General features: G+C 34.6%; 1 protein-coding gene across 2 annotated transcripts; it reads right to left on the reverse strand.

Annotated features, from left to right (window-relative positions):
* Nucleotides 1-516: 516 nt before the first annotated feature.
* LOC110652992 (mitochondrial uncoupling protein 1) lies at nt 517-11883 on the reverse strand. Of its 2 annotated transcripts, XM_058147058.1 has the most exons (10): nt 11608-11882; nt 11402-11487; nt 2824-3042; nt 2653-2731; nt 2316-2449; nt 2124-2222; nt 1930-2034; nt 1518-1592; nt 1027-1113; nt 517-746 (listed from the first exon to the last, which is right to left on the reverse strand). In XM_058147058.1, the coding sequence occupies exons 2-10, from the start codon at nt 11483-11485 to the stop codon at nt 711-713; spliced, it is 918 nt and encodes a 305-aa protein (XP_058003041.1). In that variant the 5' UTR covers nt 11486-11487; nt 11608-11882; the 3' UTR covers nt 517-710. The 2 variants fall into 2 exon arrangements, with proteins under 2 accessions (XP_058003041.1, XP_058003040.1); XM_058147057.1 differs by having other exon boundaries at nt 11402-11883.
* Between the last annotated feature and the right edge of the window lie 262 nt (nt 11884-12145).

The following is a 12145-nucleotide window of genomic DNA, read 5'->3' on the forward strand; positions in this document are numbered from 1 at the left end:
CTTGAAAATTTTCAAAATTTCAGGAGAGTTCAATTCTCCCCTTGGCTCCCACTCGGCACCGTCCATGGCTATTAATGTTTTAAATTGATGAAAAAATATGAGAAAATTATATTAAACTTTTCTTTAATAATATTATCTAATAATTTAAATTTTAAAGAATAGAAATCAATGATTATTGATTTATTAGATGAGAAAATGATAAAATAAAATTGATAAAAAAAATAGGGTCAAGAGATAATAACGATTTAAATTTTTTTTTAAATGCGAGGATTGTATCATTCTTTTAATAAAGAATTTAGAGTTTTTTTTATATAAAATTACTATTAAAATCATTTAAAGTTTTTAAAATCCTGAAGGTCCAAACTCATCAAAATTTAATATAAGAATAAAAAAAATTTAAAAACTTATTATTAAATCCTTGAAAATTTTAAAATTTCAGGAGGGCCCAACGCCCCTTACCCCCACGTGGCTCTGTCCGTGCTCAAGGGAAAATTTAACAATTACATAATAATGAAATAAAAAAAAGCAAAAAGTACATAAACAGTTCCAAACGGTGAATGTTTTTAAGCATTTTGAGTACATAAAGTTTCCTCACCAATCTAAATTAGGAATAGCAATGACAATGGTAGGTAATGAAACTTATTATTCTCAGGACGACCTCCATCTCCATGCAAAATCCATGCACTGCAGGCTAGACTGTTGTCTATAGCTCAAGAGGATTCTAAACTTCTGACAAATTTCTTAGCCTATCATAGGAGAGGGAAGAATTTAGAAAAATGAACTTGCTATTTAAAAAGGATCATACAATTAAATGACTACACACACTTTAACCGGCAATAATTGCACAAATGAATGACTAAATATGTATTTGGACACACAATGAAATACGAATTGCATTGTTTAATTTGCACTTCCCAGCACAAATGAGAGGAAGCCAAAAGACAGCATACAGATCAGATTAAGAAAATTTAACTTTTAAAAAGAAGTTTGCAATTGTTAAATCAGAAATGAGTTTTGTGACTACACCTGCTCTAAGGTTAGAAACATGATCACATTCCAGGATCCTAGCCGCCCAAAGTTTGGAATGAAGCCCTTATAGAAAGCCCAAGGCCCCTGCAAATGACATTGGATATCCTTGGTCAGAACATTCTTATTTTATTTTTGCAATTTAACTAAAAAAGATGCAGTATAACGAGAAAACAAACATTGATCAACATGTCTTCTAGAAATGCATGATGGAAGTGAATGATACTAAACAGGAAAAAAAAGAAAAAAAGCAAAGGACAGCTTACTCACGTCTACGTCCACTTCAAAAAATTATTTATTCAAACATGCCATCCTTAAGGATTGAATAAGAAAGAACACCATTACAAAGGAAGAAGAAAAAAGTTTAAAAAGAAAAAAAATTGCCAGACCAAGTTATGCTTTCAACAATTCATAACTATAGCTTGATAGAAAGCAAGAGCACAATTTTCATTCCTAAATTAGTGGTATATAAATTTGAAAGACAATCTTACATCATTCTTAAGCGTTTTAATAAAGCAATCCAGTGTGCTCTTGTAAGCAGAATCACCCATCATTCTTGACTTAACCTGCCAAAGAGCAAAGGACAGTGAAGCTGTTAAATTAGTCTAACAAAGTATTTATTTTAGATCAATGAAGAGTAAAAATCGAGAGAAATGTCCAACAATAAGTGCTAATTACTATGTACATACTTTTGTCAAAGCCAAAAATAACCCAGACTGTCCAACAAATGATGGGCGCTTTTCATGTAATTTGGACATGTAACATTGTCTCTTCTAATTTTGGCAAGATCATTTAATATCCTAGACTAAATTCCCACAAACTAATTACAAAAACAATGCCCACCAGAAAGATCAATTATAGACTGATTTTGAAAGAGCTGAAATGTGAATGTAGACAGTGTACCACATCAACTGGGGAGCCAATACAAACAGCAAAAAAACCAGCCCCAAGCCCAGAAAGAAGATGAGTGACAATGTTATCTGTGAACCCAGGAATTTTCAAAATTGTCTGCATTGAAATAGTGGAATTAGAAATGGTAAAAATATTTGACTGCACTAGAAGAGAAAAGACATTGAATTGCTGTATATTGAGTTCACCTGCTTCACTTGATCATAGCTGGCAAGTTCAGCAGCATTTATAATAGCATTTCGTGCTATGTTGGGTCCAAGCCCAGTCCAAAGTGCACCAAGGCCTTCCTAATTGTCAAAGACAGAATGGCAGAGTTACTAATTAGATAGCACCCACACCAAAGCACAAACACTCTACTTTATCCTGGGTAGATAAACAACCTGCCTAACAATTGTAGAATAAGCATTCAATGCTCCAGTATAGCGCCTTGGCACACCAGGTGGTAATTTTCCCTCAGCTTGAAGTCTAACTTTCACAAGATCAGTTGGATTTGCCACGGTAATTGCCAGAGCACCTGTTTGATGTGATGAGTAAACTTAGCAACTCTGAAGGGAAAGGAAGCGGTACAAGAGTATAATCTGGCACTTATCTTAGGTTAAAAAAGACGCTAATTCCTCATACAATATTTAAATTCACTGATATGAAAACAAGTTAACAAAGGTCTATCTGAACTTGCTTCAATATAATTTGTCGCAAAACTTTGGCTATTAAGCTCACCAGTAGTAAGTGCAGCAAGAATTTTCTTGGTCAAAGGAACATCTCCAACAAAGTCACTGCCTACATAAAAGGTCTTAACCTGTCAAGTACGTAGTTTTATGTAAACATATAAGAAGTCAGCAATCAAACGGAACACGTAAAATGGCTCAAAAGTTCAAGTGAGAGACCCACAGGCTCATATAACCCAATTCTTAAGCCTCCAAACAGGCATTGTCGGTGAAGCCCAGGTACAATGCCTTTCCAGAGTGCTGATAGACCTTCTTCCCTAGCAATGGTGGCAACTGTGCCCAACATACCCCTGTATTTTGGTAAAGCCAGTCCCTCACCAGCAACAGCTTTCTTTTGAAGCTGGAGCCTAACTTTTGCAGTGTCAAGGGGAATTGTGCATATCTGCAGCAATTTCAAATGCTGATGAATAAAGGAAAAAAGCTTGCAATATTTCTTGTGTGAACTGAAATTTATATATTTGCAAACAATGTTTTGAAATGATTTCGTTTGCTTTCTAATAAAAAAAAAAAATCTCCAGAGGAAGTACTCTTTTAGAAGCTGTTGACCCCGTGTAGCTCAAAATGAGCATTGATTTTGATGATAAAAAACCTCAAAGAGAATCTATCTAACCCAACTTTAAAGTGATGTGTAGATTTTTTGTCTTATTCCTAAAGTATCTTTGAAGTTGTATCTAAGGAGAAAGGATACTCAAAGGCATTTCAAGACAAATCCAAAATGAGAAAAGAACAAGACTATGGAAGTCAAGACTCAAAGAAAATGTATGAAAGGCATAGTGTTAGAAATTGAGTCTTAGGTCTTTTGTGAAAAGAATGGATGAGAATTTAAACATATGGAGCTCAAAAATAAAATTTTATTTTCTGATTACTTTTTCTTATCATGACCTTGGACACTACTATTGAAACATTTTTTTTAAGGTCTAAATCATTTTACATTGCAAGTTGAGACATGCAGCTGTTGACTTAGTTTGCTAACTGGTTTGCTAAAATTTCTAGTTTGCTAATATGTTTGCTAAAATCATTAGTTTACTAACCAGTTTACTGACTGCTACCAAAACTTCATTAGTTTGCTAATTAATCAGAGCTGCTCAACTTCGCACAAAAGGACAAAATAACGGCAATTTTGTCTTGGATAGTGTGTATAACGTTCCAAAAGGGTTTCAAACGGTGTAAAATGATTTGGACCTATAAATACACTTTCTTTACTTCATTTACACTTAATGAAAGCTTACATTTGAACTCCAACCATGATTTCTCATTTATTGCTTTCATTCAAGAGCTTTAAAGATTTTGAGCTACCATTGGTAAATCAACTCATCTCTTCTTTATAGTTTGATTTGTATTGAGTAAGAGTGAGTGTTGAAACATTAAATTGCATTTAAGAGAGGTTGTACAAGCACCTATTGAAGCTTGAGAGAGTAAGTGCTTGTGATAGCACTTGTGAAGGTTTCAAGCTACCATTGGTGAAAGTTTGGTGTTGAAAAGTTGTAAAGGGCTTTTGGTCTCTTGCCTTTAAAAGAGCAAATAGTGGAGAGAAGTCTCAAAGAGGGTTCTTTGAGAGAGTGGATGTAGGCTAGTTAAGCCGAACCACTATAAAAATCGTTGTGTTTGATCTCTCTAACCTTGACCTCCTTATATTTGTGCAATTTAAATTTTACTTCTTATACATGATATTGAATGTTGGTTGAATAGATTGAATTGATAAACTTGTGGACATATTGAGTGACTTGAGAAATTAGTTGTATATTGTATAATGCATACTTTGTTAGATATTGCCATATACATTGATTGAGGCTTGAATTGTAACTTAGGAACACATTGTTGAAGCACATATTACTTTCATTTTATATAGAAAAGCACTTAGTTGAACAAAACCACAATTTTTCATTAGGCTAAAAGCAAGAGCCGAAAAATTGTTTAAGTCCAATTCACCCCCCTCTTGGACTATTTTGGGACAACAAATTGGTATCAGAGCTTGTCTCTCTTGCTTAGGGTGTTACAACCTTAGAGTGATCCATAATGGCTGGTTCATCTAACAATACTGCCAGTATACCCGCACCATTAGCTGAAGGCTACTCAATCATTAGACCACCACTCTTCAATGGCACTAATTATTCATTTTGGAAAGTAAGAATGAGAAATTTCATACAATCTGTAGATATTGATGCATGGAGAATTATTAAAAATGGTCCACATGTTCCTCAAAAGAATGGTCCAGGAACTACAAAAGTTCCAAAACTTGAAGATGAATATAATGACAATGATTGGAAGAAAATTTCTATAAATGCTAAAGCTATTAATATTTTGCATTGCTCACTTGACCTAAATGAATACAATAATGTTTCAGGATGTCAATCTGCTAAGGAAATTTGGGATAAGCTTGAAGTCACTTATGAAGGAACTGATGTCGTCAAAGAGTCCAAAGCAAACCTTCTTATTCGAGATTATGAGCTGTTTGAAATGAGGCCAGGAGAATCAATTGCGGATATGACTACAAGGTTTACTGATCTTGTAAATCTTCTCAAAGCACTTGGTAAAAGATTTGAGGAAGCCGAACTTGTGAAGAAAATTCTTAGATCACTTCCAAAATCTTGGGAAGCAAAGACAACAGTTATCCAAGATACCAAGGATTTTAAAACATTCACTTATGATGAACTCATTGGATCTCTCATTACACATGAGATGGTATACAAGAAAGATGAAGTTGAAAATGAGCAAAAGAAGAAGAAAAGCATTGCTCTCAAGTCAAACAAGGTTGAAGATAAGTAGAAAGCAGTTGCATTCAAAGTTGACTCAAGTGACAACTCAAGTGCTTCTAGTGATGATGATGATGAAATGGTTATGCTTGCAAGAAAATTTAAAAGAGCTTTCAAGAAGGGAGGAAGCAAATACAAGAAATTCTTGAAAAAGTATACTCCCAAGGATAAACAATTCAGGGATTCAAAAGAAGAAATTGTATGTTATAAGTGTCACAAACCTGGACATATCAAGCCCAAATGTCCATTACTCAAAAAGAAGAAAGGAAAAGAAGATAGGAGCAAGAAAGCTATGAAAGTAGTATGGAGTAACAGTGAAGAATCTTCAAATGATGAATCAAGTGACAAAGAGACTGCTCTTCTTTGTATGATGGCACTTGAAGAAAAAGTCGATAGTTCAGAAAAGGAAGAAGAAAATGACAATGAGGTAAATTCTTATGAATCTCCTAATGTAGAAGAACTTGAACTTGTATTTGCTAGAGTATATGATGAGTATAGAAATTATAAGAGAAAGTGCACTAAGATGAATTTAGAGATTGAATCATTAAGATCACAAAATATTGCCATATCCAATGTGTATAAAGAAAATGAATTTTACAAAGGACAAATTGCCTTGTTTAAAGAACTAGATTTAGAGTTGAAAATCTCAAAAGAAACATGTGAAATGCTCATTGAGAAAAATAAAGTTCTTGAAGCTAAAGTAGAGTCTTTGACAAATGATTTGGCAAAATTTACAAAAGGAAAAGAAACTCTAGATGTACTTCTTGGAAACCAAAGAACTTCAAATGAAAAGTATAGAATTGGTTTTGATGGTTTCATGAACTATGACAAGTACAAGAATTATTTCATTAAAGCATCTACATCTTCCTTGCCTAATGTTACATGTTATTATTGCAATAAAAGAGGTCATATGATTAGTTCTTGTGCACTTAGGAAAGGTCATCTTAAGGTAAAGAAGGTATGGGTACCAAAGGAAACCTTACCTAAGGTCACTAACCCCCAAGAACCCCAAGTTGCTTGGGTACCTAAAGTTCAATGATTAAATTTCAGGTTTGTTTCAAAAGGATGAAGGAAAGTGATAAATGGTATATAGATAGTGGTTGTTCAAAGCACATGACTGGTGAAAAGGACAAGTTTTCAGAAATTACAATGAAAGATGGAGGATATGTAAAATTTGGAGATAAAGGGAAAGGAAAAATAATTGGGTACCTAAAGTTTGGGTACCCAAATAATTGGGTACCCAAATTTGGAGATAAAATTTGGGTACCTAAAGTTCAATGATTAAATTTCAGGTTTGTTTCAAAAGGATGAAGGAAAGTGATAAATGGTATATAGATAGTGGTTGTTCAAAGCACATGACTGGTGAAAAGGATAAGTTTTCAGAAATTACAATGAAAGATGGAGGATATGTAAAATTTGGAGATAAAGGGAAAGGAAAAATAATTGGAAATGGCACAATTGGAACCAAACCTTGTATTGAAGATGTATCGCTTGTTGAAGGTTTGAAATACAACTTGCTAAGTGTAAGCCAACTCTGTGATAAAGGTTTTGAGGTAAAGTTTACTTCTTCTCTATGTACAATCAATAACTTAGATAATGACACATTGTTCATTGCAAATAGATCAAATAATGTTTACTTGCTTGACATGAATAATTTTGAAACTAATCATGATACATGTCTAGTATCTCTTGATAACTCTAGTTATTTGTGGCATAGAAGACTGGGTCATGCAAGCATGCATACACTCTCAAAATTATCTAAGAAAGAACTTGTTAATGGTCTTCCTAAGATTAATTATGAAAATGAATTTCAATGTAGAGCATGTGCACTAGGAAAGCATACTAGAGCATCCTTTAAATCTAAAAGTATTGTGTCTACCACTAGGCCACTGGAATTGCTTCATCTTGATTTATTTGGACCCGTCACTCCTACTAGTCTTGGTGGAAAGTCATATGCTTTAGTTATTGTTGATGACTATTCAAGATATACATGGACATTTTTCCTTGCTCACAAAGATGAAACTTTTGAAAAATTCACCTTTTTTAGTAAAATGGTTCAAAATGAAAAAGGCTTTTGCATCTCATCTATAAGAAGTGACCATGGAACTGAATTTGAAAATCATTTGTTTGAGAAATATTGTGATAAACATGGAATCAATCATAATTTTTCAGCTCCTAGAACACCACAACAAAATGGGAGTACTTTAATCAGGTAAACTTTCAATTCAAAGAGCTTTTTGAGTTTCAAGGATGGATGGATGTGTGTGAATGTACAAATGGGTATTACCCTAGGCTTGTTCAAGAGTTTTATAGGACTTTAAGAACAGTTGATAATGAAGACAAATTTGAGGTAGTTTTGAATGACAGTGTATATGGTGTCTCTGTTGAATTGATAGCTACAGCTTTAAACTTGCCTAATGATGGAAATAAAATTTCCACACATAAGGATGTTGCTAGGGTGGCAGGCTTCAATTTGGTTGAATTTGAAAACGAAGTGTTCCCTGCTAACACTGCCACAAATGAAAAGTCCACTAGCACCAACGCTTTTCAACATATCAAAATCATTCACAGTATGGTGAACTACATTTTCTGTCCTAAATCTGGTAGCTATGGTTATTTGAGTCATCTGGACATGTGTATTATGTGGCACATTGTTAACAAAGTAAGGCTGAATTTGGCTTATTTCAAGAACATGTGCAAAGCTTATGGGATTGGAAAACTGCCTTATGCACATCTTTTGACTGCTGTGTTTAAAGAGCTGAATGTGAATGTCTCTAAGGAAAGCTCTAGGACAGATTTGATTGTGCTCAGAGAAATCCACTCTGACACTGATGGGAGAAAGAAAAGATTTGAAAAGGGTGGTTTTTCCTCTGCTAAGGTTGGTTCTGATTCTGCTAGTGAATTTTTGAGTGAGATTCAAGGGCTAAAAACTGTTGTTAATGATCAATTTAGTTCAACCCATCAGTCCATTGACATTCTGAGAAAATATGTGGATGTGATTGACTATAAAGTAAGTCACCTGCTTACTCAAAATGAGGAATTGAAGAGGCTAATTATGGATCTTCAGCAGGCCAAGGAAACTGGTGTTCCAACTAAAGTTGAGGCTGCTACTCAAGTCTCTGCTGATAAGGGTGAAAGCAATAAGGTTGGGGAGTCTCCTGCTGCTATGGCACATGAAAGTGACCAAGTAGCTGAACCTGAGCTTGAACCTGCAGTAGAAGCTCCTGTTGAGCATGCTAGTGACCAAATCATTGAACCTAAAATTGGCCCTGCAATTGGTGTACCTACTGAGCATGATGGTGAAAAGGTTGTAGAACCTGAAAGTGAGCTACCTGTTGAGTCTCCACATGCACCACTTGTTGAAACTGCTGCTGCCCCTACGTAGCAGAAGGAAGCTTCTCTCAAGGAGCACCAAGAGAGTGCTCCAACTCAGCTATCTGCAGTTGCTGCTCCTGCAGCCAAGGGAGAAAAATGACTAAATCCACTGTGTCAAATCCATACCAGACCCTAGCTGCTGCACTTCAACCACCATCGGATGAAGATGAGCCACAGAAGGATGATCAAGTGGCTGACCAAGGATCTCAGCCACCTGCTGCAAAACCCATCAGGAAGAAGTTGGTCCCTTCCAAATCCACTCGCAAGAGCAAAAGACTTAAATGATTCCCATATAATCTGGATTTTTAGTTTCCTATCTGCATTTTTAGTTTACTAGTCTATTTGCTACTATTGGTTTTTAGTTTGCTACTGCTCACCTTACTGCGTTTAAATTAGAGCTAACATGATTGTTTTTGGTTCTTTTCTCCTGTTTCCTTTTTGATTGATGACAAAAAGGGGGAGAATAGGATGGATATGGATATGTGGATATGTGTTTATAGTATATATGTGGATATGTGTTGATACTTGTGTTGATGGATATATGTTTATACTTGTGACAAATGGATATGCTTTTTGAGGATATGCTTTTTGAGAATATTGTAAACATGCTTTATAGCATAGACTCAGGGGGAGCTTATGTACAGAAAATAGATTTCTTGAAAATTATGTGCATATATTTAGGGGGAGCATTTTCGGCATACTACACTGCTTGGATTTACATACTCACATAAACTTTCACACACTTTTATTTTTTATTGTTGATTCAATTGAGTTTTGTCATCATCAAAAAGGGAGAGATTGTTGACCCCGTGTAGCTCAAAATGAGCATTGATTTTGATGATAACAAAACTCAAAGAGAATCTATCTAACCCAACTTTAAAGTGATGTGTAAATTCTGTCTTATTCCTAAAGTATCTTTGAAGTTGCATCTAAGGAGAAAAGATACTCAAAGGCATTTCAAGACAAATCCAAAATGAGAAAAGAACAAGACTATGGAAGCCAAGACTCAAAGAAAATGTATGAAAGGCATAGTGTTAGAAATTGAGTCTTAGGTCTTTTGTGAAAAGAATGGAAGAGAATTTAGTCATATGGAGCTCAAAAATGAAATTTTATTTTCTGATTACTTTTTCTCATCATGACCTTGGACACTACTATTAAAACATTTTTTTTAAGGTCTAAATCATTTTACATTGCAAGTTGAGACATGCAGCTGTTGACTTAGTTTGCTAAAATTTCTAGTTTGCTAATGTGTTTGCTAAAAAAGTTAGTTTACTAACCAGTTTACTGACTGCTACCAAAACTTCATTAGTTTGCTAATTAATCAGAGCTGCTCAACTTCGCACAAAAGGACAAAATAACGGCCATTTTGTCTTGGACAGTGTGTATAACGTTCCAAAAGGGTTTCAAACGGTCTAAAATAATTTGGAACTATAAATACACTTTCTTTACTTCATTTACACTTAATGAAAGTTTACATTTGAACTCCAACCTTTATTTCTCATTTATTGCTTTCATTCAAGAGCTTTAAAGATTTTGAGCTACCATTGGCAAATTAACTCATCTCTTCTTTATAGTTTGATTTGTATTGAGTAAGAGTGAGTGTTGAAACATTAAATTGTATTTAAGAGAGATTGTACAAGCACTTATTGAAGCTTGAGAGAGTAAGTGCTTGTAATAGTACTTGTGAAGGTCTCAAGCTACCATTGGTGAAAGCTTGGTGTTGAAAAGTTGTAAAGGGTTTTTGGTATGTTGCCTTTAAAAGAGCAAATAGTGGAAAGAAGACTCAAAGAGGGTTCTTTGAGAGAGTGGATGTAGGCTAGTTAAGCCGAACCACTATAAAAATCGTTGTGTTTGATCTCTCTAACCTTGATCTCCTTATATTTGTGCAATTTAAATTTTACTTCTTATACATCATATTGAATGTTGGTTGAATAGATTGAATTGATAAACTTGTGGACATATTGAGCGACTTGAGAAATTAGTTGTATATTGTATAATACATGCTTTGTTAGATATTGCCATATGAATTGCAACTTAGAAACACATTGTTGAAGCACATATTACTTTCATTTTATATAGAAAAGCACTTAGTTAAACAAAGTCACAATTTTTTATTAGGCTAAAAGCAAGAGCTGAAAAATTGTTAAAGTTCAATTCACCCTCTTAGACTATTTTGGGACAATAGAAGCAAAAGCAAGCTATCAACAAAAGGGTAGAAGTAGAGGGTATACTCGTTATGAGCCTAATGAAAAGCACACATTCTCTCTTATAATACATCACATTCATGGAAACACTAAAAATTCACTAGTAAATTCCAATGCAAGATATGAGATAGAGAGGCAGAGTGGACGACATTGAACTGATCCCGCTAAGCTTATGTGATCAATAAGGAAAATGCAACGGCTAACTTATGTGATCAATAAGGGAAAAGCAACGGCTAACACTACATTCGAATGCAAAAGGGATTCATTACTCGATCATAAGATTCCCAGACGATAGAAAATGGAAGAGAGATGTAGCGTAGAGGCTACATCTACATCAAATATATTATGCTCAATCAAACAGTCGATTGAATCAAAAACAAAAAACGATCAGATGTATGAAAAACAATACCTCGGCAAAGCATGCGGCGAAAGCGCTACTAGCAAAAGTTCCCGCGAAGGATATAGCGGATTTAGCTTTGCTATCGGTCACCATTCCTATCCGCAGAGAAGCAAGTAAAATGAGAAAAACAGAGGGGCCGATTAGACAAAAGACAGAAAGGAGAAAGGAAAGTGAGATTCGTGCAAATCGAATCTCCGGAAGAGTGAGGAGTGTACAGGCCCGCAGGTTGTGCAACTGGGTCCTTTTACTGTCCTGCGTTTTGTGGTTGTTTTTGGCTTCTGATGTTCTTTGTCATCGGCCATTTATTCTTGTTTGCTCCACTGGCCGCGACTCGTAGCCGTAGGCCGCAGCCCCATTTGGAAAACTACGGCTCTGTTGGTTACCACATTCGTTTCACGTTAGACACGATTCGGTTGAAAATAAAGCTTGTATTTTTGTTGGGAATTTTATTTTTTTCCAAACAAAATACAAAACACGGTTCGGTTGAAAATAAGGTTTGTATTTGTATTTGAAATTTGGAACTGCTGTTTTTTTCCCTCGATCATTAACTCTTCGGCAAAGGGAATGGATGGCAGTGGGCCGGTTGAAAGTGGGTATCCCTCTCTCCATCTCCATTCTAGAAATATAATTTTAACAATATATTTAATGTATATTTCAACATAATTTTAATAATATATTTATAATTTTTTAAAATTATAATATTTAAATATATTAATATCTAAAAATAATTTTTTAATAAAAATAAAAATATAC

Source organism: Hevea brasiliensis, chromosome 5 (genome assembly GCF_030052815.1).
Source record: "Hevea brasiliensis isolate MT/VB/25A 57/8 chromosome 5, ASM3005281v1, whole genome shotgun sequence".
Taxonomy (NCBI): Eukaryota; Viridiplantae; Streptophyta; class Magnoliopsida; order Malpighiales; family Euphorbiaceae; genus Hevea; species Hevea brasiliensis.